Source organism: Scleropages formosus, chromosome 6, assembly GCF_900964775.1.
Source record: "Scleropages formosus chromosome 6, fSclFor1.1, whole genome shotgun sequence".
NCBI lineage: Eukaryota > Metazoa > Chordata > Actinopteri > Osteoglossiformes > Osteoglossidae > Scleropages > Scleropages formosus.
The window spans coordinates 7,350,556-7,378,435 of NC_041811.1; the positions used below are offsets into that span (position 1 = coordinate 7,350,556).

Below are 27,880 nucleotides of genomic sequence, written 5' to 3' on the forward strand. Positions count from 1 at the left end.
CATAATTATGATCAAATTACATTTAAAAATTGCATCTCAGTGTCACCAAAGCTTAATTTTTTAGTTAGATTTGTAACCCCAAGCTAAAGTTCAAAGAAGTTGTAGCGATTAAAATCACTGCAGTGAAACTTAGTGATATAGAAAAACTGACATCTGAACCCTATTACACACAAATGGTTTTTTCCCCACATATTAAAAACAGATTACTAAGAGAGTGAAGAGAGCAGGGAAGAGGAGGATATGACAATGAATGGCCCACTGTCTGTCTCTCTCTCTCCCCCTCTCCCTGCCCCCCCTTCTTTTCCCAAGATGCAAAACTAGGGATGGTGTGCTGTTACCCCAGCAGCTCCTTGTGCTCCAGCTCTCGGAGTCCATGGCCACTGGCCCAGCATAGATTGCTCCATTACAGGTGAAAGTTACTCCAGTGGTCAGATGGGAGCCCATTCCTACACACTGTTAAACAAAAGGGGGTCTTTGTCCTCTGGACTTCTCTCCATTGTTGAAACTGGATTAGCGTCCTACACACGCGGCCCAGTGGGGCGCATCAGATGAGCCGTTCCTCTGGGGGCACCTTGAGCATGCTTTCCATCTCCAGGCGTGCTCCCGCCACCTCCTGCTGGCTGGGGCTGTAGATGCCCTCTGACTGGCGCTTTCTGCGCGCTGTCAGCATGATGTAGGCCAGGCCGATGGCACCCAACAGCACGCAGAAGCTTACCAGCGGGACAACTACTACCATCCAGGGCACTCGCTCCTTCTGCTCCTGCCTCTGCAGGAATGAGGAAGGGCAAATTATCAGGAGCACTTTCACAGAATGAAACTGAATAAGCACCGACTGAATAAAATATAGAGGTCAGTGTGGGATAAGGGGGAGCCTCATTCACACTGGATGACGGATTGTTAGGTTCATAGCCAATGTGGGCTGGAAATGCGTTTTGATCAGAGAGCACTTACACTGCTCTCACACTGTGAGCCCATGAAGCCAGGAAGGCACACGCACTGGAACCTGTTGATCCGATCTAAGCAGGACCCCCCGTGCTGGCAGGGGTTGGACTCACACTCGTTTATCTCCGCTTGGCATCTGGGGATGATAGGAGGCATCATGCATTACACTGTACGGCCTCAGTTATCTGCTATATGGTCAGCATAGAAGTCTTCTCACGTCATCGTCAGCCACCAGTTTTAAAGGCACTACACCCTTTAACCTTAGTTAATATAGTCAAGTGGCACTGAGTTGAAGTCAAGTTGCAGCAACCATTCAAATGATTTTTGCTGTAAGGGGAGTGCAGATAGATGTCATTCCACATGTCCTTGGGCTGAACATGCGAACATGGGGTAAACATGCAGACTCCATACAGACTGAGCCAAATTCGAACAGAGATCCAAAACCACAGAACGGGAGCTGTGAGACGCAAGTACTATCTACTGCGCTGCCAGGTTGCTTGATCTGAATTGCACCAGTAAAATTTCCAACTGGACTTGTTGAGTTACAGACTTCTTCTGGATCCCACTATCATTCAGTCTCCAGTCCACTGAGTGGTCATCAAATGTAATTCAAGCACCTCTGTTTCCTTTAGATCTTGTTAGAGATTCGGTTTTTCTCACCTGTCTCCAGTGTAACCAGCCTTGCAGGTGCACCTGGCCCCCCAGGGCTCATCATGGCATATGCCATGTACACAGTTTACATCTGTCTTGCATTGCAGTGGCGGGAACCTCCACCTGATAAAGAGATGCAAAATGATTTTCATAACTGCCATTTCATGAGCTGTTGCACCTAAAAAACCAAGCTGGAATTCTGGCAAACCGCTTACACTGAACCTGGTTCAATGATCTTCTCCTGTGATCAAAATCTCAAGATGAAAACGGCTGTTCATTCGATCCCGAAGTGAGGTCCTTTCTACCGGAGTTGAAGGGTAAGGAAGAAGTACTTACTGACACAGAGGACCACTGAAGTCTGGAGGGCAGATGCAAGTGTAGCTGTCCAGTCCGTCCACGCAGGAACCACCGTTTTGACACCCGTGGCCCTGGCAGTCATCCACATCCTCTTCGCAGGCCTTACCACCATATCCTGGGAGGCACTCGCACTCGTAGTCTGCCAGCAGGTCATAACAGCTGCCGTGGATGCAGGGCGTTGAGGCACAGTCGTCCATGTTGTCCTGGCAATACTTTCCATCCCATCCTGGAGCGCAGATGCACCTGAACAGTCCAAACATGTCTTCACATGTGCCATGGTTCAGGCAGGGCTGCGACAAGCACACAGGTGGGCTTATGCATCCAACCTGAGCATCGACTCCTCCCTGTCTGAAGAACCGGGACCTCTGTGGAGGGTTGAGGTCATCCACAAAAGGTAGGTAGACATCACCAATCCTCACCTCCCCAAGGCAGCCAGTGAAGCTCTGGGCTAGCGACACCTTCGACTCGTTAAGGAAGTTTAGGTTAGTGGAGGCATGTGTCCTAGAGGCCTTAGTCCTGCTGTCCAGGGTGATTGCCCAAACAGAGGTCTCCTGTTGAGGGTCCATTGCGGAGATATGCACCTGGTGCCAGTGGCCATCAGCAACAGCAGTCTCACCAGCGAGCGAAAACACTTCCTTGTTCGTCCTGCTGTACATCTCCATCAGCAGGTAGCCATTGAGTAGGCTCAGGCGGAGGAACTCTTCCCCACTAGATGCCTCCAGCAGAAGGCCATTCTCTGCCCGTGTCCTCAATGCCATGGCCATACCGGTCACCGGGGAGACAAGGGAGCCCTTCGCAGTGTACTGCAAGTTGTTGTTTTCAAATGTGGCTTCAGTAATGCCTGGAGGACAGAGCATTGTTTCAGACACTTGCAAGAGAGAGCTTGTGTAAAGGTAGGTGCAGAAGGTCACATAGTAGCTAAGGAGCTGGACTTGTAGAGAAACATTCCAGGTTCAAGTTCCAGAAGAGATCACATAAAAGGATTAACTTTACAGTTTGGCTCACAGCATGTGCTCTAGGCTTGAAGACCAAAGTAGTGTGAACGCAGTACTGAACTCACACTCATATCCACCAGGCAGGTCCATGCAGTGGCCCCCCTTAGCACAGGGTTTGCTTGGACACCACATGCGTGTCTCACAGGTCCTGCCCGTGAAGTTGACAGTACAGAAGCACACAAAGTTGTTCCAGGTGACGGTGCACTTGCCTCCGTTGAGACATGGCTCCGCCTTGCAAAGAGAGGTATGTCAGGGTCCTTTCAGGGGAAGGGTTTCCTGTTGACTGATTGAGAAACTATAGGTTTGTATACTTTGCAACTTACAGCGATTCCCCCAGTTATAGAGCTGGGAAATTTTTACTGTATCAATTCAGGGTAATTACCTTGATCAAGGGTACTACAGCAGGGGCAGGATTCAAATCCAAGATCTTTGACTGCAACACAGTTGCTCCAAGTACTACACAACCTCACTAGTTCAACTGGGGATGAAGTTGTCTGTTTTGGGTCTAAGTTTCTACCTGACAGGTGTCGTCAGTGACGCATCCCGGCTCCACGTTATCAATGTCGTGTGGTAGGTAAGACTCCTCATCGGTGGGGTTGAGCGTGCTGTTCCATGGGTCAATGTCCAACCGCACATTGTCCAGCCGCACATCCTGCAGGCAACCTTTGAAGCTGCCACCCCAGGCTTCGACATCTTCGCCTGGGGGCAAGCCTCCTACGTAGGCAATATCCCCTGCTTCAACAAACACCACAGGGATGTCATCCAACTGGTAGTGCAGGATGCCACCCTGACTGAAGAAGACTTGGCCCTGGTGGAACTCGACCTCAAGCAGTTGTCTCTCCCCAGTGGTCACGAAGACAGGAGCAGCAACAGGTGGAGCAGACAAAGTATCTATAGATACCTGCCCCATTTTCAGGTATACCGTCAGGTAGGCTTCATCCTCATGTCTCAGCTGGAAGACCAGGCCATCCTGCTTCAGCGAGCGCAAGAACAGCGAGATGGTGAAGTTGGAGCCGTGGCTCTTCCTGACAGTGTAGGACACATAGCTCACAGTGTCCTCGTGGCTGAACGTCCATGATCGGTACTCTGTGGAAGGAGAACCACAGAAGCAAGTCTCAAAAGATCCCCAGGAAAGAAAATCCAAGATTAGTAATCACTGACAACCATCTGCATTTGCAGGTTGAACAGTGACAGGTAAACATAAAGAATTTGAGTGGAATGTCAATAAGAGAAATCGTAAGTTCTTACCCTCTGAGCAGCTTTCCCCATGGAACGGGCGGTAGCACTCACAGAAGAAGGTGGTCCAAAGATCCACACAGTGACCATGGCCAGAGCAGGGATCCAGCTGACACCACTCTGTCTTGCTGCAGCCTAGCTCCATGTCCCAGGCTTTGTCCTGCGAGAGGCTCTGAGGCAATATGGGCAATGAGTCCACCAACAGGTCCTCCATGCAACCAATGAAGCCAATCTCATTCTCAGTGTTGCCAAGGAACTCGGCCGGGGCACCGCCGACAAACAGCTGGGTGAAAGACCATGGTATGTGGAAGGAGTCCCACAGATCACTGGTGTCCTCCATCATGCAGTCCCCAGGCTTGCAGCCAGCCCCACTAAGCTCCAGCACAAGGGTCTGACCTATGGTCACGCTGGCTTGGTGCCAGCGTCCATCATGAACTGGCCCCGGTAGGCTCACCTCCAGCTGCTTACCCCCTGCCATGGCAGCCCTGGCGAGGAGACCACCACCTACAATCTCCAGGGAGAGGTAGTCATCCACGTCCCCCCTGTAGAGCACCACCATGTTTGGCAGTGTGGTTCGGAAGCGCAACTGGACGCCAGACTGAGAAACAGCCAGGTGCCTTCGGGTCCTGTTGGTGAGGGGCACCTTAATGATCATGAAGCCCGGGGTGGAGAAGGAGAAGGTGGTGGGTGTGTGACAGTGGTCACCATAGAATCCTGGTGGGCAGTGACAGGAATAGCCATGCTTCCCATCTGCCTCGAGTTGGGGCTGGCAAGTAGCCCCGTTCTCGCACTGGTGCCCCACACAGCCCATCAGGGGGATGTCGCAGTCATGGCCACCCCAGTACGTGTCCCCAGGCAGGGCCTCAGGGCAGTGGCAGATGTAGTCTGCAACAGCATCCTTACATATAGCCCTGTTCTGGCAGGGGTGGCCTTCACATTCGTCGATGTTCACCTGGCAATCTGTGTCTGTTGGGATTGAGGTGGACAGTCACATCTAAAGCCTACTGTGTCATGGAGAATAAGGACAAAAACTAGCCAAGGGACAAAGGCTGAAAGCCCCTTTGTAAAATTAATGGGAATTATGTCAGATTGTAGACATAACTGCCATTAATTTCAATGATAAAAATTTTTATGCATTCCTGACCCCCAAAAGTGACACTTACTTAAGAACACACACACACACACAAAGGCTGAGGCTGCTTGTCCCAAGCAGGGTCACGGCAAGCCAGAGCCTAACCCTGTTCAGCTCTTTTGAAGTTATTACATCCTTTACACAACACTCACAAATAAAACATTTGTGCTTGCAATACTGTTTATTAATTCAGCCCTTAATGCTAAAACAGTTCAATAAAGAGAAGAAATCAATGAAAACACACACACACATTTTCAGAACCGCTTGTCCCATATGGGGTCACGGGGAACCGGAGCCTACCTGGCAACACAGGGCGTAAGGCTGGAGGGGGAGGGGACACACCCAGGACAGGACGCCAGTCGGTTGCAAGGCACCCCAAGCGGGACTTGAACCCCAGACCCACTGGAAAGCAGGACTGTGGTCCAACCCACTGCGCCACCGCACCCCCTCAGTGAAAACAATGCAAATGAATTGACACTCACTAAATTGTATTTTTGCTGAGCTGTATGTCGGTTTGGAGAGAAGCGTCTGCTAAATGAATAAATGTAATTGTAAATAAGTTGACATGGTTTGGACGGTCCAATCGGGACTATCATAACTGACATTATGGCAGGTGAAACTAGCAAACAAGAGTGAACAGAGGCTGAGAATTTAACACAGCATGAGTCAAATCATAACCGAAACACATGCCGACTCATTTCACACTTCCATACTGTCAGGAAAATCTAAATTTTGTCTTTGTAAACATGAAGAAATGCCCCGTAAGCTGAAGTAGGAGCATTAAATGAAAATCTTGGAAACGATGGGTCCGAATAGGCATAACCTGGAGGATGACTATAGGCTTTCTTCATGAGATGGCCTCACAAGGGGTGCGCTGTCCCCTGGAGGTACTTCAAACCCTTTAAGGTGGAGAATGATGACCATTTTTGGTTTGCATATGGATGTCTGTAATTTGCTCTGAATATGGGTTTCGGAGAACGTTGTGTGCTTCATATTCACAGGGCAGGGGTTGCATGGGGAGGAATCTCAGCATTGTAGGTGATGAATCCTCTGGGTCCCTGAAGGTCCCCACCTTACCTGTGAATCCTGGTTGGCACACACAGGCATATCCGTTCACCAGATCCTCGCATGTTCCCCCATTATGGCATGGCTGTGACACACACTCGTCGATGTCCACCGAGCAGTTTTCTCCTGCCGTGGCAAAACGCATATTTCCACAGTGAAGTTCCGTCCGATGTGCAGATGGAATTCTGGTAAACCCAGCCACAGACTGTAGGAATAGTGGCTGGAAACTCACCTGTGAAGCCAGGTTGACACCGACACAGGTATCCTGCTGCATCAGCGTAGCTGAACTCCCGGTCTCTCCCCAGCAGTGTACTGTACTGGGCCTTGTGTGACCACTGGAAACACTCGCCCCCATTCTCACACGGCTCCTCAGCGCACTCATCGATGTCCACCTCGCAGTGTTTGCCCTCATAACCTGCGGGGAACACGTGTGGTGCTGTCCTGAACCCCCGGGGCATCGAACCCAAGAGCGGCGACGTGGCGCATTCAACACACTCGCACCAAAAGTGTACAGTAAGCAGGAATACGATCACATTCAATACTTGCTGAAATTTTTCAGGACTAATAACATGGATGCAAAGGTAAAACAGCTAATCAAGGTATTATGGGATTAAAAAAATACGATCAATGCTTTGGAGTGATACAGAATTTTGGAGGGGTGGATTAATTAAATTTGAAAATTAGGCTTAAATAAAGAAAATTAAATTGAAACACTATAAATCTGTGTACAGGTGAAGTGTTTCATTTCTAGCCAGGAAAGGCAGTGCAGTGTGGCTGTCAGTGTGGCTGTTTAGGCTGTTCTCTGTGTAGCTGCCTGACACTGCCACAAGAGGGCAGCACTGCCTACTGAGGCTCAGGACCATTCCCAGTCACATTCATTTATCACTTTTTGACTTATGCCTGTTCTGGAACACGTGCCATGTAGTTTTGGGGTATGCTGTGTATTTGTTAATGATGTAAAGTGTTTTCTTTTCAGGGGGTGCGGTGGTGCAGTGGGTTGGACCGGATCCTGCTCTCCGGTGGGTCTGGGGTTTGAGTCCCGCTTGGGGTGCCTTGCGACGGACTGGCGTCCCGTCCTGGGTGTGTCCCCTCCCCCTCCGGCCTTACGCCCTGTGTTGCCGGGTTAGGCTCCGGTTCCCCGTGACCCCGTATGGGACAAGCGGTTCAAAAAGTGTGTGTGTGTGTGTGTTTTCTTGAAGATTTTTTTTTTTCTAAACTTACAGAAAGACACCACTAATAGCTGCATGGATAGCTTTGGGTTAACTGGTAGCATAGTGGTTAGTGCTGTTGGTGGTGGATCTAAAGGTTACAGGTTTGATCCCCACCTTCTGGCTGTAGTACCCTTGAGCAAGGTACTTAACCTAAACTGTGCCAGTAACATTACCTGGCTGTAAAAATTGGTAAATAATTGTAACCTTAACACTGTATGTTGCTTTGGAGAAAAGCATCAGCTAAATGAATAAACATAATATTATAAAGGTTATCTAAGGAGATTGTTTGTTCAATACTCATATTTGAATAGCTAATTGCCCATAAAGTTATAAATGATTTGGTAGTTTTTGATAAATTTACTGGGGGGTGCGGTGGCCCAGCAGGCTTGGCTGGGGCCTGCTCTCTGGTGGGTCTGAGGTTCGAGTCCTGCTTGGGGTGCCTTGCGATGGACTGGCGTCCTGGCCGAGATGTATTCCCCCCCCCCTCCCCAGCCTTGCACCCTTTGTTGCCGGGTTCGCTGCAACCCTGCGTGGGATGAGTGGTTTCAGGCAGTGTGTGTGTGTGAAATAAATTTACCAGCTCAGAAAGACTGTGGCCTTTCCTAGTTAACATATTTAAAATTCTACAGTTTCCCCTTTGCCTATAGGTGGGTTTACACTGGTGTACCTGGCCAGCACTGGCAGCGGTACTGGTTAACTCCCTCTTCGCAGGTGCTGTTGTGCTGGCACGGGTTTGAGGCGCACTCAGGGATATCCTCCTCGCATTGGGGGCCCGTGAATCCTGTGTCACTGCAGTCACACTCGTAACTGCAGGGAAAAAACAACAAGGAGTTGTTTTTACACAGTTTGTACCACGGTATTTGACCCTTTATGGTCAACGGTAAGAGCCCCGTGGGGTGAACATGCCTGTCCTATCCTGTACCTGTCCACCCAGTCAACACAGGTGCCGTGGTTGAGGCAGGGCTTGCTGGCACACTCGTCCACATCAACCTCGCAGTCCACACCCTCGTACCCGGGGAGACAGGTGCAGATGTACAGGTCCAGGTGGTCCTGGCAGGTGGCGCCGTTCTGGCAGGGGCTGGAACTACACTCGTCGATTTCCAGCTCACAGTTCATACCTGGCGAGGGAGCGGCTTCCATTCACTCAACATCCTGTCTAATACACTTCCCGCCTACTCTTAACACTTCTACTCAGGAAGAGATATGGCATCTTCTCATTTGATTCAGAACCCAGGAGAAGTTCTTCTATTATTCCCTGGAGAAAGGTTCTAACCCAGACTTATATTTGCATTTACAAACATTCCAGCTATGAATTTGCAAAGATACGACCATTTATTATAGTTACTGTATATTGGGGATTTTTACAGGAACTACCCAGTTAATAAAAAGAGGTACATGTCTGTTAAGCTTTTTCGACTGTGACAAATCTTTCAAGAATGTTCTCTTTAAAAAACGTTCTCCAGTTAACTCTTCCTTATTTATTCCAATGTTTTTTCACCCTGTGGCGCCTGAAGCTCAGAAGTAACGTGAAGTGACGGCATCATCGCCCCTAGTATTTGTAAAGCACAATGCGATAAAATCAATAGGAGGATGTGGAGGTGATTATTTTTTATTCTCTATTAAAGTAGCCAGCTTTAATGCTGCTTCAAGTTAGTTAATAATATATAATACAATAAAGTGGCACTCCATCAGTGGTCATCGCTGTCTCACACTCAGCGTTTCCAATATAGAGGAACACTGGGACTGTGAACTTTCTATGCTGCTCATGAAGATATAATAGGCTGACAACAAATTTTTGATTCATTTTAGCTTCATCAAAAGATCTATAAACGTATAAATTGAGGGATTATGCTGTATTAGAAAAATTTTAGTAGCGGGTGGACTGAGAGAAAGTTCTGATTTTTCCAGTCCCTGTTGTGCTTGTAATACAAGTGTAGTCATTTAGGTAACTCTTTTCCCCAGTGTCTTAGAGTGTTGAGCTCCTCACCCTGATTTACCCATTTGCAATTAGCCATGTGAATGACTTGTTGGGCAGACTAACGGTGTAATATGAGGCTGTGTCGCTTGGCGGTAGGCTACCTGTGTACCCCGGTTGGCAGACACATGCGTAGCGGTCCTTGCCGTTGATGCAGGAGCCGTTGTTCTTGCAGGGCCGCGACGCACACTCATTGATGTCGATCTCGCAGTTGTACCCCTGGAACCCAGGCACACAGAAGCAGCGGTAGGCATTGATTGCGTCCTGGCAGATGGCGCCGTTCCGGCAAGGCCGTGATTGGCACTCGTCTACGTCCTCATGGCAGCGGATGCCGCCATAGCCAGGGGGGCACTCGCACTCGAAACCGTCATGCTGTTCCAGACATGTAGCACCGTTCAGGCAGGGCTGGTCAACACACTCCTCCGATACGTCCAGGCAGCTGTCGCCGGTGCGCCCTCGGGGGCAGTGGCACGTGTAGCCGTCTACACGGTCAACGCAACGTGAGCGGGGCTCCTCGCAGGGTCTGCTAGCACACTCATCCACATCCAGCAAGCAGTGAGTTCCGGCAAAGCCCGGAAGACATACGCAGTGGTACTCCTGGGTGCCCGGCGTGCTGGTGCAGTTGGCGCAAGGTGCGAAGGCACAGCCGTCGTACAGCTCAGCACAGTCCTTGCCCATGTACATCACAGGCTCCCGGGGACACAAGCAGACGTAGTCGTCCATGGTGTCCACACATGTGGCTCCGTTCTGGCATGGGGATGACAAACATTTGTCCGAAGACTCGGAACAGAATATTCCTGTGCGAGAAAGAATGACACCGAAATTACCCCAAACTCCCCCCAACTTCGTCAGTACTAACGTTATTAAGGCATGCAGGGCAGCAGGGGACATAATGGTTAGGGCTACTGCCTTGAACTCGAAGGATGCAAGTTCAAATCCCACCTTTCATCAAGGTACTTACCCTGAATTGGAACGGTAAAAATTACTCAGCTGTATAAATGGGTAAATCAGTGTGAGTGTAGTTTAGCGTTAGTGAGAACATAGTAACAGTAAGTAGGTTAACATAGTAAGTCACTTTGGAGAAAAGCTTCAGTTAAATGAAGAAATGAGTAACTAACACACCCAGATACTGGATGCTAGATGCACTTGGGGAGGGGGGAGGGGGTGAGCACTGGACGGTGGGAGAGAAACAGCTGACAGAGTAAATATGGGGTGGCTGATAGTGTAGTGGTTACAACTGCTGCCTATGGCTCAGAAGGTTGCAAGTTTGAATTTTGCTTTCTGCTAAAGTACCCTTGAGGAAGGTACTTACCCTAAAGTTGCTTGAGTCAAAAAAAAAGAGAATTATCCACCTGTTTAAATGGGTGAAATAATTGCATAGAGCTGAATGTTGTATGGGGGTGCGGTGGTGCATCAGGCTTGGCTGGGTCCTGCTCTTTGGTGGGTCTGGGGTTCGAGTCCCACTTGGAGTGCCTTGTGATGGACTGGCGACCTGTCCTGGGTGCTACCCCTCCCCCTCCAGCCTTGCATCATGTGTTGCTGGGTTAGGCTCCGGTTCGCTGAGACCCCGCTTTTGATAAGTGGTTTCAGACTCTGTGTGTGTGTGTGCAGACATTGTATGTTTTTTTGAGAAAAGCATAAATATACTGTAGTATATTCATATATACTACTCTGAAAATTTCTGGAACTCTATGAGAGCACTAGCTGAACCATGCTGCGCTATGTTGCTTGCTTTATTGAGTATGATTTGTGTGGTGGCTGGAAGTTTTTATTATTTTGCATGCTGTTGCTTCCACCAGAGGCACTTTTTTACCTTTTTTCTTCTAGGTGATGCTTTTTTCTAAAAGAAATTAGTATTAAGCTGCTTACCTCTTTGTTTATATAGCTGAGTTATTTTTACTGGAGTAAAGCAAGTTAAATATCTTGCTCAAGGGTACTACAACAGTAGATGAAAATTGAACCTGCGACCCGCAGATGCAAATGCAATAGATGCTTTCAGATGTCTGCTGAGATGGTGATTGGAAATAAAAGCCCCCCCGGAGCAGAGGAGCTGAGGCATCGAGGAGACACAAATCCTCACGTCATCTCCCAAGTCCAGACCTGTGGGTGTTACAGCGTCGCCATCATTTCCGCGAACATCGTTAAAATAGCACCTCTGGCAGTCGGGAGCGAGCTGTGAGCAGACAGGGTGTGTAGGTGATTGGGGCTTACAGTGACGGTGACCTCGGTGTCACGAGAAGCCGAGACGATCCGCCCATGTGGCTAATGAGCCGAAAAGAGGCTAACGCTCTTAGGGGGGTTTTTAAGGTCTTTGCTGTCAGACGGGTGTTGGAAGGGATCCTCCGTGTCACTCTCCATCAGGTGTGAGAAGACTGGAAGGCCTCCTCGGGGAAGGGCTGTGGCTCCACAGCCTTGAAGGACACTTGGCTTTCTGACCGGGTGGTGATGGATGCCCCCGCCCTCAGTGACTCTTGCTGTAACTGCACACTGAGGATGTCTGACTGAAGAGACCCCACAACCCGCTGGCATTTGGACCTAAGTGCACGTGATCAGTCTGATGATAAAACTGCATTTAAATCTCTTCTCGGTCCATCTCGACCACCTGGCACTGCTGTGATCATGTGAATCACTGTGGAGTCTATCCAGGTTTTTGGATGGCTTTCCTGGCACCCCCCCCACAGCTGTCCTCCTCCTCTTGCTTTGATCGCGGTTCTGTTCACCGATTCCTAATTCAGGCAGAAGATATTAATGACAGCAGGGAAGGGAATTGAGCAGTAAACCCAGTGGTGCTTTCAGGACTGTGTCTGAGCTTTAACCACTCTGCCTCACTTAAAACCACCTGCTCTTTATCCTCCTGGGGTGCAGCTGGAGGTGCTGAAACCAGAGGGAATAAGAAATCAAAGTCCCTTGCGTTCCGGCTTCAGTGGGTGTAATACAGAAGAGTCTCAGCAAAAGAAACGGCAGTTACCCAGAGATCAATGCTCTTTTACCCAGAAACATCTTTGGTGTTCCCCCGAGTGCCCCGCTATTACCCGTTTGGGTCCTTCAGCAAGATACAAGACTCCCATTGGTCCACATTCAACCTGTCAAACTCAGCATATCAGTAACCATGGTGGTAACCATGGCAACCTCCAAAAATTATGCACCAAGATTAGTGGTCACCACCGACCTCAAGTGACCTCTGTCTTTTCCCAGGTGGGCGTATGGGATGTCCTGGAGGGTTGTGTGTAGCACCAAGGGTTCTCCTCCACACTACTGGTCTCTAAAGCATCATCACTGCAGGTACATTGATCTACACAGGTTTGGACCCTCAACCAAATTTCTTATTCGCTACTCAAAGTGGTCTGTATTTCCAATGGAAGGGGCAGCAATTCAGAACCAGCCATCCAGGGTAGAACTGTGCTTTGTGGAGAGGACTTTTCAGTCCCTCCATCAGCGAGCTCTTCTTCTGTATGTCTATTAACGTCATATTAAAACAAATATGTTTAAAAAGCAGAACCAATTTTGCAAGCTGCTCTTCTAAATATGACATAACAGTGGGAATAGATATATATATTACAGTTTTACTTGTGGTCTCTTGTGGTCTCAAGTGGTGGTCCTTAACCAAAGTGCCACCTGCTGCTCTAGAGATGTATTGCTGTTGCTACTAATGCAGGAATCAGTTGCCGGACATTCTGCTGACATTTGAGTGACCCCTTTTAATCCACCGAGGGGTGCCGCACCCTCCCTGCCCCTCTAAGCTACAGGTGCCCAGGCACATTGTGGGGTCACAGCCACATGGGGGGACCTGTGCCTGTTCCCTAAGCAGCAAACATGCAGAAGCAGCTTGCGTGGACAGGTCTGACCCGCCATATCCTCCTAGTCCCGCTCCTCTCAGCGGGGGGTTTGGGCCTTAACTCGTAAGGGTGAAGCTTGTCGTCATGGAAACAGCCCACCCCAGCCACCTGATGCAGCCCTTGGAAGAGGAAACAATACAGGCCCCACACACCTCATGCCCTGCTGTGATTGACTTAATCTCTCCTTTGGTTTGCCGGATTGTTCTGCTCTGCCACACTGAAGTCGTGAACCACATAAATAACACTTTATAGGGTCAGCAGGTGGCGCTGTGGTTAGAGCAGTCACCTTGTGAGTGAAAGACCCACCTCCTGCTGTAGTACCCTTTTAAGGTACTCACCCTGGACCGATACAGTAAAAATTTCCCATTTGTATAAATGGATAAATCACTGTAAATGGTTTAGTGTGCACACCTCACACTGGCAGTCACCTTGGAGAAAAGCATCACATAAATGAATGAATAAACACACTGGTGACTCTTGCTATAAACAATCAAGCGACAAATTTTCAAAGACACAAACATTTCCTGATTTGTTCATCACGCTATTTTCTAAAATTTCTCTAGTATTGCAAAAGCGACCCACATTGTTTCGGTTAAGAACAAATCAAGTTATGAACGTACATCCAGTCCTAGCTGTGTTTGTGAACTGAGCTCAGGTGTGATGATGATAATCTGTTAGAGATGAGGATGTGACTGGAAGGTCAGTGCTGTGGACCAGAAAAAAAGGTTCTACTGTGTGGTTTTCTCCCCTCCTCCCATTATATCCCTCACTTATATTTATTCATTTAGCTGACACTTCTCTCCAAAGCAAGTCACACTCTTAAGGTTACAATTATTACATGCTTCCAATCATTTACACAGCTGGGTAATTTTACTGAAGCAATTTAGGGTAAGCAGCTTGCTCAAAGGTACTGCAGCTAGAGGTGGGGATCAAACCTGCAACCTCTAGGTCCAAAGGCAATAGCCCTAACTACTGTGTTACCAGCTGCCCCACTTAGCTTCCCTCTGACACCACTTGTCATTCCTTCAAGGTTGTGTCAGGACCTTCATACCTTGGGTGTCTGAGGACACGGAGGAGCACTCGCTGGCCCCGGGTTCAAGCATCACCTTCTGGGGATGGTCCTCTGCTTGCTCTGGCACCCAGAGGTGACACCACTGCTGTTTACTCCTCTGGGATGAATATGTTGCATATGTTCACTATTGATTTTTCCCTTTCTGTATTCAACCTCAGAGAAGCCGTCACCCCCCTACTCACAGAGGGATTTTCTGTTATGCGGGGACTGTGCCATGGGGTTCTGCCAAATTGCTGTGTGCCTGAGATGGCGACCGAAGTGCAAGAGCTCCTGCGCCACAGGAACATCCTCTTTCAAAGGAAACACCTGGAGTTATTGGTTATTAGCGACTATTATTATTGTTATTATTATTAATTATGATTATTATTTTGGTTTGAATTACCCTCCAGCAGGACACCCTCCCTTTACTTGAATGACTTGTGTTTGAGCCACACCTCCTGCTGTAGTACTATAATCAAGGTACTTGTCTTGAACTGAAACAGCAAAAATTACCCCATTATATAAATATGTAAATTATAGTCAGCAGCTTAGTGTACAAATGGGATATGCTAAATTGTTTTCTACAATAGTGTCAAATAAGTAACAGGTAATGATAAAAATCTGCATGGCAAAAACCTATGACCATCACTAGCTGATGTACTGTGCACTGTATTTATGGTTATACAGTAATACATCACCGTACATCGTTTCGTGTTGCATCGATTTCGACTTTACGTCGCTTTTTTGTTAAATGTATATATGGAAAAACACAATTCGTCTTCAGTCGGCTGACGCGACTTTACGTCGGTTAGCCGAAAATATTAAAACTTGTTAAAAACTTAATCACTTAAAAACAATAAAAAGTGTAAGATCAAATAAAAATAAATACTTAAATATAGGAAATATATTGTAATCTGTAAAATCAATTAAAAGCTGAAAAATAAAAAAAAAAAATTTCTTATTTACCTGCCATTTTTTTTGTTTTTTCGTTTTTGTTTTTTCTTTACTTTAGCATTAATTGAAGTGTATACACTTAAGGGGAATGCTTGTTAGGGGTTTATAGGGGGTCTAAATCGTTTTTTTAGGGGTTATTTAGTTTTCCGTTGTTTTTCGATTTAAGTCGCGTCCTTTGGACCCAATTAACAACGTAGGGCGAGGTGTTATTGCATCAGTAAAGTAAATGGCGTTTCAGGAAGCCCAGGCATGGTGCTGTACCTCAGTGTACTGCAGACCTGGTCATGAAGACCACACAGCTGAGCATAATTACAGGTTAATTTTACCTTCACTATCTCGTTAAAGTTTATTGGGTTGCTGCACACAACTGTAATGCGAACAAAGACCTGGGCGTGTGACTCCGCTCCCGTCTCCATGGCAATTAGAAACAATGACAGCAGCCCCCTGCTCAGGCTCTCGACTATTGAGGCCCACCATTGTGACCAGGGGGCCGGGGGGGTATTTGGGTCAGAGCAAAGGGTCTAAAGAATATAGGCACTCTTCCCTGCTTGGGAGGTGGGAGGACCACTGTGTTTATGACCTGGTCCTGAAGGAAGAGGATGGTCCAGCTGCCGGTTGAGACCATCTGGCCTGGTTGGAACTTGTTTAACAGGGCCAGTCTACAAGACATGGTCCTTCAGGTTTATGTGTTGAGTCATCACACGCCACCCAGCGAAATTATTTCATTTTGTGGATTCGGTAAAATTCATTCTTCCATTTTCATCAAATGCATTAACAAAATTTCACAATGCAGTTGTTTTAAGGAAAAAGTTTAAGGTTTCTTTCTGCCCTCAGCTCTTTTTTCAGTACTTGTCCTTTCTGCAGTGCTTCGTGGGGGAGGAATGACTCCGAAATACCTGTTGCTCTCAACTAGCAGCTTATCAGTAGTCTACGAACAAGCACCACCTGGCTTCTCTTCTGCCGTGATCAGCAAACCCCAGTTGGTCCATCTGCTAGCAGCCCTAGGGAAAACAATCACAGCACAGCCCTTACTTACCCCACTTGAACATCATCATAGTCAGCAAGGCTGTCCACGGGTACTTGGTGTGCATTGTCCTGAACCCCATGGTGGGCTGGCGAGCGTGACCGTCCCGGCTACGGTTATGGGGCACGACCCTTCATCATCCCCGACCCAGTGTCACTGTCCCCCGTCGTTCTGGACTCCCCTTCTCCGGACGCTGTGCGCTGTCCAACTCAGAAGAGCTACATCAGAGGCTGTGGGGCATGCTAATCACCACTGGGGAGGTCAGAAACCTGGCCTGGACTATAGAACATGGACTGCCTACTTCCTGAGGGCTGCAGAGTACCTGGCTCCTCTCCAGCACTGTTCTTGGGCTAATGTGTGCTGTGTGTGCACACTTACGGACTGTTTTGTGCACTTTTGCCCTTTTAAGTGCTGCACTGACTTGTGAGGGTGGTTGAGTTCAGGTTAGGGATAAGGTTGTGGTTTGCTTTGCGGTTGGGATGGGTTGATAAGCAGTTCCTTTAAACACATGGTCACTCAGCGTGGGGCCTGGGTTAGGGTTCCACTTGGGTGTTAAGGCATAGTGTCTGCTGCTCCTGGAGGTTTGGGTTAGGGTAAAGGATGGGCTTAAGGGTTACAGTTTGGGATAGGGTTTAGAGTTAGTGGGTAGGGTATGGGACAGTGCCTGTTGCTCCTGGAGATTTTCCATTGACTTGGAAAGGAACCTTGAGGGACCTCTGGTTTGCCAACTTTCTAATAAAGCCTTTAAGGGACTTTTTTGAAGACTATATGGGTTTGAACCCTGGAGTTCCCCCACCTCTGGCATAAATGGTCATATCTCATTGTGTTTCTCCATAGTTTATCAGTGTGTCCACATGCTCAGCTCTCTCACTTGGTGGTTACTACCGAGGAGACCAATCCACTCCAGGTTTTCAACAGACTCCTTGTTGGCCTATTAGGGGCTTGCTGTGTCCTTTGTGAGTGTAGAGCTTAGCGTCCCTCCCAGCAGCACCTACTGTAGTGTTATCTTCACCCCCCCGCGCCGCATGCCTAGACTCAGCCCAGAGATCGAAAGCGGGGTTCTTTATTTAATGGCCAACAGCTGCCCTTCCATTGGCCAGATGGGGGAGAGGTGACCCCGCGCGGCCCCTCCTTGCTGCCTGGTGTCCTTCAAAGTCAGATCTGTGTCCCACCGGAGGAAGTCCTATTTGGGTCCCCTAAACATTCCCAGCAGAACTGGAACTGGTCACACATCTTGTGGGGAGGATTAGTGCCAACAGACAGGTGGGATAACTGACAGGACCACAGTTAGATGAGTCCGAGATGTGGGCTGTGCTCTGCTGGGTTTGAGAGGGTCATCAGTGCCGCTATATGAAAAGTGTGTGGAGAAGCGAGGCAGTTACACATGGGAATGTTCAACAGAGTCCAATGACATGAAGCATTTTTAATCATTACTTTTGGCTGCTCTTGTTGCTTTGAGCAGCAGGTGGTGCAGTGGTTAAAGTTTCCACCTTGTGCTCACAGGATAGGGGTTTGAATTCTACCTCCTACTGTTGCACCCTTGATCAAGGTAGTTGCCCTGAGTTGATACATACCTATAAATGGGTAAATCACCACACACGGTTCTAATGTTGCAAGTTTTACTTTGGAACAAAGCATCAGCAAAATTTGTGATGAAAATGTTTGTAAAATAATGTATTGAGTTTTAGCCATTTACAGAGCTGGATTTTTTCCTGTGTTTTTTACCTATCTGTCAGGGAGAAAAAGTAGCTGTTTGGTGATTGAAAAAAATAATATGAAGTTATTAGAAAGGAGTTTTTGTAAAGATATGGCTATGAGTCCGTCTCCGGGACAACAGTGTGTCGTTCCCCGTGCAGCGGAACGCAACCGACGCTCCAGCGCCAGATTACTGTTCCTAGGAGGCCCAATCTCTTTGTCCCTTATGAAGCTTACTGTCACTCCCATAAGCGTAAGTCAGAAAACAGGCTTTGGAGCACAATTGTGATGATATTTAAGGAAAGCAGACGTCCGAACTCTCGGTGCCGGGGGCTGGGGGGGCATGCCTGTCGCTATGGTGACGAGGGGATTTGGATCGAGTCCGCTGACTGTCAGTGAGCCACTAAGCAATTATGACCAGGGAGGTGTTTTCACGCTCTGAGTTTTGGTGCCTTAACCTCTGCACGCAACAGTTAGAGGAGTGGTTAAGGACACAGATTTTTAACCTGTCATACTCTTGACTGAGGATCTTACCTAGAACTTCTCCAGTGAAATACCCTGCTGGTTAAATGGGTCAAATACTTTATGATGCTTTGGGCACAAGTATCAGCTAAGCTAATAGTAATTATTAATATTAAAACTGTGTTGAAATGTTGAGAAGTGTGTTGGCTTGCACTGCAGAACATACATTAATGCTTTTGTAGCCCTTAGAAAAGTACTTAATTATAGCAGAAAAATAAAAGTAAATGTTTTTTATTCATTTTCCTGATGAAAAGGTGACAAGGTATGATGTTTTAATACTAAACCATTTACAGTGATTTACTCATTTATACAGCTGTGTAATTTTTACTGTATCAGTTCTGGGTAAGGACTAAGCAGCCTAGAAAATAGATAGATAGATGGATGGATGGATGGATGGATGGATGGATCTGGGTAAGTGCCTTAATCGGGGTACGACAGCAGGAGCAGCTTCAAACCCATGAGCGATTGCAAGGTGACAGCTCTGACCACCACAGCACTTTCTAGAAGTTTCTCACTGTTTTGAAGGGTAGATAGTCCAGAAAATATAATGAACTTCTGATGACTCATTAGCTTCGGCGAAATCAATAATTAGTGCTGTGTGAGTGTGTGCGCTGGTGTGGCTGAGGTGGAGTGGGCTCCCCGTTATTGTCTGAGAACTACAATGCACAGCTGAACCCACCCTCCTGCTCATTTGACATCCATACCCAAAGGCCTTCTGGGAAACTGGCATTATAGTGGACAGTTGCTGTGTGTGTCGTTAAGTTGCAGCATGAGATGCATCTGCAGAAGCCAAAGAAACGGGGCAATCGTAAGTCGTCAGTGGGCATTTCAAACCCCCCGATGGGTGCTGGGAACATCGGCACAATGTGGCTGCCGTGTGCCGTTCCAGTGTAAGGAACGGGAGAGCGTCCCTTCGGCAGAATCGGGGGGATGAATGGTTGGGTTTCCGGGAACTTCTGTGCACGAATGCCGAGTTCGGAGAGCTGCAATAAGGGCCCGAGTCTGCGGGGGTTTTACCATGTTAAGACTCCACAGGCGTCTCCGACACGTGTGACTGTAGACATGCTGCAAAAGAAAGCAGCTCGTGAAAAGCTGATACTAACTTTAGACTAAAAAAGGATTTGTGTGTGTGTGTGTGTATACTGTCTAAAGACATTGCCACCAGAAGCTGTAGCAATAATGTGCTGATACACACGAACAGCTTATTCTGGCCTGTACCTGCAGCAGCCAACGCGTGACTGCGATACAAAAAGCTGAATTTTTTAAAATATTTACGTAAACTAACATCTCAGGCTAAAGGCAGCCTTAGTAGAAAAGCCTTTTATGCAAAGCAGAATTATTTCATTTATCTGATGCTTTTCTGCAAGATGAGTTGCAGTGTTAGGTTTGTACATTAACCTCCTTAAGGTGATTTACTTATTTATACAGCCGGGTAATTTTTACTGTATTAGGTCAGGCTGAGTAACTTGGTCAAGGGTACTATAGCAGGGGGTAGAACTCAAACCTGATTTTTCCAAGTACAAGGCCATGACTTTCACCACTGCACCCCCTGCTGGACACATGTGCGCATGAACTCACATCACAGGGTTCCCCCGCAGGGTCCCTGCATCACTATGTGGTTCCAAAGATGACCTGACGGCACTCAGTGTGTGTTTTCCCTATGAGGGCGTGTGCAGCCCAACAGCCATTAAAGTCACACCATGACGACGCGGCTCTCCTGTCTTTTACTGATTAAGCGCACGTTAAGCCTCCCTGATTACCAGAGTACGCAAGTCATCCCGCTCAAAGGGTCAGCGTTGTTTCGGGCTCAGCGTTTTCAGCTTTATCAAATATATTAAAGTGACACATCGTGTCCGACCCCCCGCTGTCAGTATGACCCTCAAGAACAATTGGGAGGTGCAGCATAGCTGAACCTGCGCTTTGCTCGACCGCGGCTGACTATGCGGTTAGTGATGTCGGTAACAGTTGCCCTGTTAGTGGGGAATTAGCGCCCAGCTAAGTACAAACTTCCTCACGAAGCCAAGCGAAGAGGATCTGGGTCACTAAGCAATGAGCTTAAGTGTTGCAGATGTGTGTTTGTGTGTATGCGTACAGCAGACTAGCTGCAGCCGTCTGCCGTGTCACTACCGTTGGCTTCAATGCCCTTTTTACCCATCTGCCAGAACAGCAGAATCTGAGTACTTGCGTCTGAGTTAATGATCGTTAATGATGGTAATTAAATCAATGGCTGTCATGGCAACTAGAGAGAATACACACACGCTGTCCTTCAGTGTTGAAATGGTTCATAAAGCAGAGGAAGCATTTGTATACCTCCTTTGAACATGTCTTAAGGGCCAGCAGGTGGTGCAGTGGTTGGAGTCCTCTTGCAATCACAGGACGCGGGTTCTGATCCCACCTCCTGCTGTAGTACTCTTGATCGAAGTACTTGCCCTGAACCCACACAGTAAATGAATTATGAAACAGCATGTGAAAAAACTTTAAAAATGAATGAATAATGACATTGGATGCAAGATTCCTAGTCAGAAAAAAGATTTCATGTTGTATTTACACCAATCAGCCACAAGATTAAAACCACCAGCCTAATACGATTTAGGTCCCCCTCGTGCCGCCAAAACAGCTGTGATCTGTCAAGGGATGGATTCCACATGACCCCTGAAGGTGTCCTGTGGTATCTGGCACCAAGACCCTAGCAGCAGATCCTTTAATTCTTGTAAGTTGTGAGGTGGGGCCTCCATGGGTCGGACTTGTTTTCCCAGCACATCCCACAGATGCTCGATTAGACTGAAATCTGGGGAATTTGGAGGCCAAGTCAGCACCTTGAACTCTTTGTCATGTTCCTCAAACCAGTCCTGAACAATCTTTGCAGTGTGGCAGGACCACTGCCATCAGGGAATACCGTTGCCATGATGGGGTGATGCGGTTTGCAACAATCTTTAAGAAGGTGGTATGTGTAAAAGTAGCATCCACATGAATGCCAGGACCAAAGATTTCCCAGTAGAACATTGGCCAGAGCATCACATTGCCTCCACCAACTTGTCTTTTTCCCATAGTGCATCCTGCTGCCATCTCTTCCCCAGGTAAACAACACACACCCCCGGCCGTCCACATGATCTCAAAGAAAACATGATTCATCAGATCAGGCCACCTTCTTCCATTGCTCCATAGTCCACTTCTGACACTCACGTGCCCATCATAGGCGCTTTCGGCGGTGGACAGGGGTCAGCATGGGTACTTTGACCGGTCTGCAGCTACACAGGCATGCCAAAAAAGGCACCTGGCTAAAATGCATCTGTACGAATGACAATATGCTTTTCACTAAACTTGTTTGCTCCATTTAAAAGTTACCTGTTTGCATAAATTATTTTAAACAGTAATGGTATAGTTTCAAGCTTCTGAAGCAGTAAAACAGATGTAGGTGTTATGTACTCATTCGAAGAATCATTCCCTGTGATGGACGTGGCCCTGAATCTGTTAGATCGATATTGGCTTAGAGCATTATACGGCCAGCAAATGGGATTATTGCGCTTTACCTGTCTGCCAAAGCAGCCTGAGTGTCTGCGAAGCTCAGGCACGGCACAGTCCTCACTACAGGACAACAGCTTACCCTCAGTCGGAATCAAAAATACACGTAGAAGGGACCGACTTCTGGAACAATGACGGTTGTCAGTCAGCCTCAGATAGTGAACGGAACAGGACTGTTTGGAGGCTAAGAGATCTCATGATCATTGGTTTGCGTGGAAATTTTCGTAATGAAAAACCACTTATGAAAATATGTTCAATTTTTTCCATGCAAACTAATTTTTTTTTTCTCCCTGTGGCTGTAACTGGGAGTTTTCAAATCACCCTTATAAAACATGCTAATTTAAGGTTAGGGTTTTTATCAGCTTTTAGAAATAAACATGTAAATACTAATTTCTTTAAATACTATAGACAGCTTTCAGCAACTACCCTTACACTAGCATAAATGTGTGTTCCTTTTCTGGTTTTGGAGAAAGAACCAGTTTTAATAACAAATAAGTAATACAACTAAAACTGTTTGTTAGTACAAATGTTACATTTGTACTGTCATGCACTAAAAATACATAGTTTAATTTTACATAACATTATCAATCTCTGAACCTACTTCCCCCCCGAAAGACATGTCAAATTTCCTACCAGAATAAATTAAACCAGTTCAGGGAGGGATGGTGTTATGTGGCAATAAATTGAAACCACTCAAAAGATTTAAAGAAAAATAGAAGGGTTTAGGACACTGACATTTTTTGCATAATTTATTTGCATACAGGAAAATGTATTTTCCACTTCTATGCTGCGAGGTAGTCTCCCAAAATTTCAGCACAGAGAACCAGGGGCTGCTGGGACATGAACCCCAACAGCAGTCAAGACAGAACTGCTCCTGGCTTCTTCTCTCAAAAAAAAAAAAAAAAAAAAAAAAAAAAGCATTTATTGGCAGTAACAAAGGGACTTTTCGCTAAACTCAGCACACAGACTCCTTCCTTGCTCAATCCTGACCGACCTCCTCATACTGCTGTAGCTCAGAAAGGCAATACCAAGTGGGGGTCATGTGCAGCTCAAATGTTCTCCACAAGCCAACCATTCACCTTACAGGGCAGACAGCAGATCATGCATCACATGACACAGAAAGTCAGCTTGTGTAGCTCAAGGGCCTTCCAACTTCCAGAGAATGGTCCCAACATCAATTGGAAAACCATGGTACAGCAAAATCGAGGAAGTAAGGTAAAACGCCAAGCCTCCTGCCTGAAAGAGGACAGTTCTACATAAAGTTTCACTGCTACCACAATGTGTTCCTTCCTTCACAACCAGTCCCCCATCCAATCAAAATACGCGATCAAACTCTGTCTGGCTCGTGGTGGCTGGGTTCCTGTTCTGATTGGCTGGCTGCTGGGGCATGTGGCCCCTCCTTCTGGGTGGAGCCAGATACTCAAACATGGATGTGTTGTGTGTGGAGAGCATGTTCCTCAGGTCGGAAGGCATGGGGTCAGACCAGAAGAAGTCGTGGTTCAAAGCATCGTCACTATCTATCCGCTGTGCAGGGTCAAGCACCAGGAGCTTGTCGATGAGGTCTAGGGCGTACGGGTCCTTTACGTAGGCCTTCAGCCTTTCTTTCACCTTCCTCTTCTGTCCTTTGGGCAGCTCCATCTTCTGGTATAGCTCGTACTTCTTGTCCACACCGGGCCACACCTGAAACGCAAGAGGGTTACATTATTTTTTTTGGACAGTGACAGACAACAAGTACACCAAGAAAGGAATAGAGGCAGCAGGAAGGGGTGGAGCTCATTCCACTTGCCTCAGCTGTGATGGAACCACACAGCTGGCTGATGAGTGTCAGCTGATGCTGTTCCGTGTTCCCCTGCATGATGGGGCTGCGGGTCCACATCTCTGCCATAATACAACCTGCACCCCACAAGTCAATTGGGGGGCCATAGTCCCTCTCTCCTGAGGAAGAGTAAACGTAGTACACTCAAACATCAGAACGTGTCCTACGAAAAAGGCTGCCTGGGGGCAGTCAGTGGCACAGTGGTTGGAGAGGCTGACTTGCAAAACACCTGGACTAAGTTTCCTGGTCTTCCTGTAGTCGAATTGCTAAAGTAAATATTACCTTGCTGTACATTATAGATAAATCACTAAGCCACTAGGAACAAAAGTGTCAAATGTAAACAGTACGATATCCAAATTGTAAGACAACTTGAACTTGATGTGAATATTTGCTTGAACTATTTTCATATGCAAAGATGGCATATGAAATAAATGCTGCATTTGCTCCACAAGGGACACCACAAAATCTGCTATGGGCTTAACTAGTTGAACATGTGTATTTTTTATATATAATATATATATATATATATATGTGTGTGTGTGTCACACATTTCCACTTGGCTTCATTACTAGTAGGAGGCAGCTTATCACACCCAATTAGACAGAGAGGTTTCCAGACGGACCGATCAAGGGAGGCAATTTGACGGATTTGGCTTACAACAGGGCTGGCAACACAGACTCTTTACAGGTGACGCAGACATTATCCCACAGACTTGCGACTCATTTTATCACTTGTGATGTCACTGCAAGAGCTCAATAAAATCACTTCCACTGTTAACAGTAAATAGCCCCACTACATTCCTTACATTTACTAATTTAGCTGGTGCATTTTTCCAAAGTGACTTCAAGTGTAAATATGCTTACCATTATTCACCCACTTATACAGCTGGGTATTTTTTTCTGGAGCAACTCAGGATAAGTACCTTGTTCAAGGGCACTATAGCTGGAGGCAGGAATCAAACCTGTGACCTTTGGGTCCAAAGGCAGTAGCTCTAACCACTGCAATACCAGTTGTCTTGCTTAACACTTATGCTCTTCCACCTCTGACCACTCGGTGGTCCAATGCACAAGAGGTCCAAAATAAAAAGGCTGAATGTTCTTGGCTCTAGCTCCAATGTGTTGAAATGATCTCCCCTCACACTCAGAACTGCTGAATTCCTCTCAAGTTTCAATAAATTTCTTTCACACCACTTCTCTTCTGATAAGTGACCCCCTGTTAATTCTTTCTGCAGCTACCTGTGTAATCTGTGCTGGCAAAAACAGTGGTATTGAACTAACCTACTGTGCTTCAAGAACTGCGTATCTGCATCTAGTTTTGTGTCGCTTTAGAGAAAAATAACCTGTTAAATAAATAATTGCAAAATTACTGCAGTAGAACTAAAGCTCTTACATCCACTACACTGCAGCAGTTTTTCCACATTTAAATCGATAACTTTTCAAATAGTAGTGTGCATACGCGCTAAAAACATGCACATAAGAAATGCTAAGAATTTTGGGTAGCACACCCGAAAGATAATTTAAGCTTCACTACCATCACATAATTATGAAGACAACATCTGGTCACAACTCTTCAAAAGCAGGTGGTGTGAACACTTTGCAACAAACAGAGCCCATTTCAAACAATTTTAGAATCTGAAGCAATCCAAGACCAGCAGCTCTGGTGTCATTTAAAAAAGAAGGGGGGGGGGGGGGGAAAAAAAAAAAAAAAAAAAAAAAACCCACTAAATGGCCTAAAGGAACAAAAATCAACACCAAAATGTGGTAGTGTGGCGAAGTTTAAGGGGTTGAAAAAGGTATTTGCTTACCCAAAAGCAGTTCTGGTGGGCGGTACCAGAGTGTGACCACCCTGTTAGTGTAACGGTTCCCCTGGCTATTCTTGGCGAGGCTGAAGGCCCGTGCCAGGCCAAAATCCGCCAGCTTCAGCACACCATCCCTTGTAATGAGCACATTTGCAGCCTTCATGTCTCGATGCAGGATCTGACGATGGGGGAAAAGAAGCGTCCAGCTTGAGATCAAGTTCAACAGGACTGTATGAGTATTCCCAAGCACTCAAAAAAAAAAAAAAAAAAAAAAAAGCCCGGAACTGTACAAACACACCAAAGTGTTGTAAAATGAGAGAAGACCTTTAACCGCCTCGCATTCAGTTTAACTACACTCCAAACATATCAAGTACCCATGAATTCAAACTTACGACATACGGCCATAATCCAGCATAGTCACTCTTCAGGACAAACATTCACAAAAATACTACGAACTATTGTTGGAAGCTAATAGTTTTCATTAACTACATTCTTTTGAATTGGAAATATATTGTTAACCACATTCCGACTGACCTTGTTTCTGTGGATGTAGTAGAGCCCATTCAGCAGCATCTGCATGACCTTCTTGATCTCGGAGAGAGTGAACTTGACGTTGGCGTTGCTCAGCAGCCCTGCCAAGTCGTGCTCGCAGAAGTCAAACACCAGGTAGATGCTGCCCTTGTAGCGATTGAACTGGGTAGCTGAAATGAGCGAGAACAGGGACAACCAAAAGCATGATTTCAGACGGTACAGACTGCGTGCATGGACTGGACATTGTTTGAAAACATTGGGTGCTGGTCCCACCTTTTGTCCTGCAGATCTCAATGAGATTCACAACGTTCTCGTGCTTCAGCAGCTGTAGTATCTTTATTTCTCTAAGTGCAGTGATGGGGAACTGGAACACGGGACAGCACAAAATGATCTACAAGCTTGTAAAGAGTTTGGACACGTCTAGCTATAAGTTTAAAGGATCTGGACAATTCTAGCTATGTGGGTAGAGGGCGTGGACAAGATGGGACAGGTTGATCTATGTTTACAAACAAAGGCTGTGGACAATTTGAGACAAGTCTAACTATGTGTGTTAAGGGCCTGGACAAGTTTAGCTAATGTCTGAAAGGTCTTGTTAAGTCTGGGGCAGGGTCGAGGGTTCCAAAACTTCTGTGGAAGACGAAGCGAAGGGCCTTGACAGTGGGAAAACAACGGGAAAAGCAGTGTGTAACTTACCCCCTCCTTCTCGTTCTCCATAAGGACCTTTTTGAGCGCCACCTTCTTGCCCGTCTGCCTGTGTTTGGCCTTGAACACCTCCCTGAGAGAAAACAAAGCGCGGTTACATGATGATTATTAAAGACTCGTGCCAGTTACCAAAAAAACCACCGTACGTCTTTAAAAACGTGTGTAAACACAAGCAGCATCGTTTAACACACAATTGCCTGTAAAATATATTTTTAAGGGGATCAGCGGAGAAGCGGTCACTCCGAGTCCGCGTTGTTGTTCAGTCAGTACCGGCGTCGGAAGGCTGAACGAACGAGTACACACACAGGCCTAGGCGAAGCCTCAGAGCAGTCATCCACTCACCCAAAAGTGCCCTGTCCGATTTTCGCTAGCTTCTCGTACTTTGAGAACTCGTCGCAGAAAGGGAACTCCACTCCGTCGTAGTACTTGGACATGATGGCGGTCTCCCGGTCGGGCCTGAGAGAACAGCAAGAGACACGCTACACGGACCGCTTTAGGCACCAGCTATGCACCGCTCCCGCAAACTTCGCTCCTTTGATGCGACGAGGACGTAATCACGTCGCCCCCAAACACAGCAAATACATTCAGAAAACCTTACAAGCAGAAATACTCATACTTTTCAGCACCGCCAGAGCTTCCGGTTTTGTCTCGTTGCATCTTTACTTGCTCGCCGGATTTCCCTCCAGTTCCGTTGATATTTGTAGAACTAGTACCTTCCGGTTCCGCTTCGCTCGTTGCATGGTGGGTAGTGGAGTTTGTTTCAACTACAATTGTTCGTCACCGATAATATCCGCGTAATACCTCAGTCACAGTTGCTGAAGAAACCTTTTTCAGCGTTGAAGGTTGTAACTGAAAAACTGAATGC

At 47.0% G+C, this 27,880-nt stretch overlaps 2 protein-coding genes across 2 annotated transcripts; both read right to left on the reverse strand.

Moving 5' to 3' along the window:
* Positions 1-544: 544 nt before the first annotated feature.
* On the reverse strand, positions 545-16,511 carry crb2a (crumbs cell polarity complex component 2a). Its single transcript, XM_018732861.2, has 13 exons — positions 16,442-16,511; positions 9,669-10,361; positions 8,512-8,707; positions 8,257-8,396; positions 6,611-6,793; positions 6,391-6,504; positions 4,194-5,147; positions 3,463-4,031; positions 3,011-3,176; positions 1,930-2,791; positions 1,603-1,716; positions 952-1,078; positions 545-766 (listed from the first exon to the last, which is right to left on the reverse strand). The coding sequence occupies exons 1-13, from the start codon at positions 16,509-16,511 to the stop codon at positions 545-547; spliced, it is 4,410 nt and encodes a 1,469-aa protein (XP_018588377.2).
* Positions 16,512-23,055: 6,544 nt separating this feature from the next.
* cdk9 (cyclin-dependent kinase 9 (CDC2-related kinase)) lies at positions 23,056-27,702 on the reverse strand. The gene is made up of 8 exons (XM_018732867.2): positions 27,632-27,702; positions 27,358-27,471; positions 27,007-27,088; positions 26,587-26,677; positions 26,317-26,483; positions 25,789-25,960; positions 23,955-24,103; positions 23,056-23,848 (listed from the first exon to the last, which is right to left on the reverse strand). The coding sequence occupies exons 1-8, from the start codon at positions 27,670-27,672 to the stop codon at positions 23,483-23,485; spliced, it is 1,182 nt and encodes a 393-aa protein (XP_018588383.1). The 5' UTR covers positions 27,673-27,702; the 3' UTR covers positions 23,056-23,482.
* Positions 27,703-27,880: the final 178 nt, after the last annotated feature.

Excerpts from the sequence above, each read along its gene's own strand:
- crb2a (XM_018732861.2), bottom strand. The coding sequence starts at position 16,511 with ATGGGGTTCAGGACAATGCACACCAAGTACCCGTGGACAGCCTTGCTG. Across the intron at positions 6,505-6,610 it reads GTGTCAACCTGGCTTCACAG|GAGAAAACTGCTCGGTGGAC; the intron begins GTGAGTTTCCAG and ends TTGCCACGGCAG. Across the intron at positions 3,177-3,462 it reads TCACTGACGACACCTGTCAG|GCGGAGCCATGTCTCAACGG; the intron begins GTAGAAACTTAG and ends TCTCTTTGCAAG.
- cdk9 (XM_018732867.2), bottom strand. The coding sequence starts at position 27,672 with ATGCAACGAGACAAAACCGGAAGCTCTGGCGGTGCTGAAAA. Across the intron at positions 26,484-26,586 it reads TGAGATCTGCAGGACAAAAG|CTACCCAGTTCAATCGCTAC; the intron begins GTGGGACCAGCA and ends CGCTCATTTCAG. Across the intron at positions 23,849-23,954 it reads GTGGTTCCATCACAGCTGAG|GTGTGGCCCGGTGTGGACAA; the intron begins GCAAGTGGAATG and ends CTTGCGTTTCAG.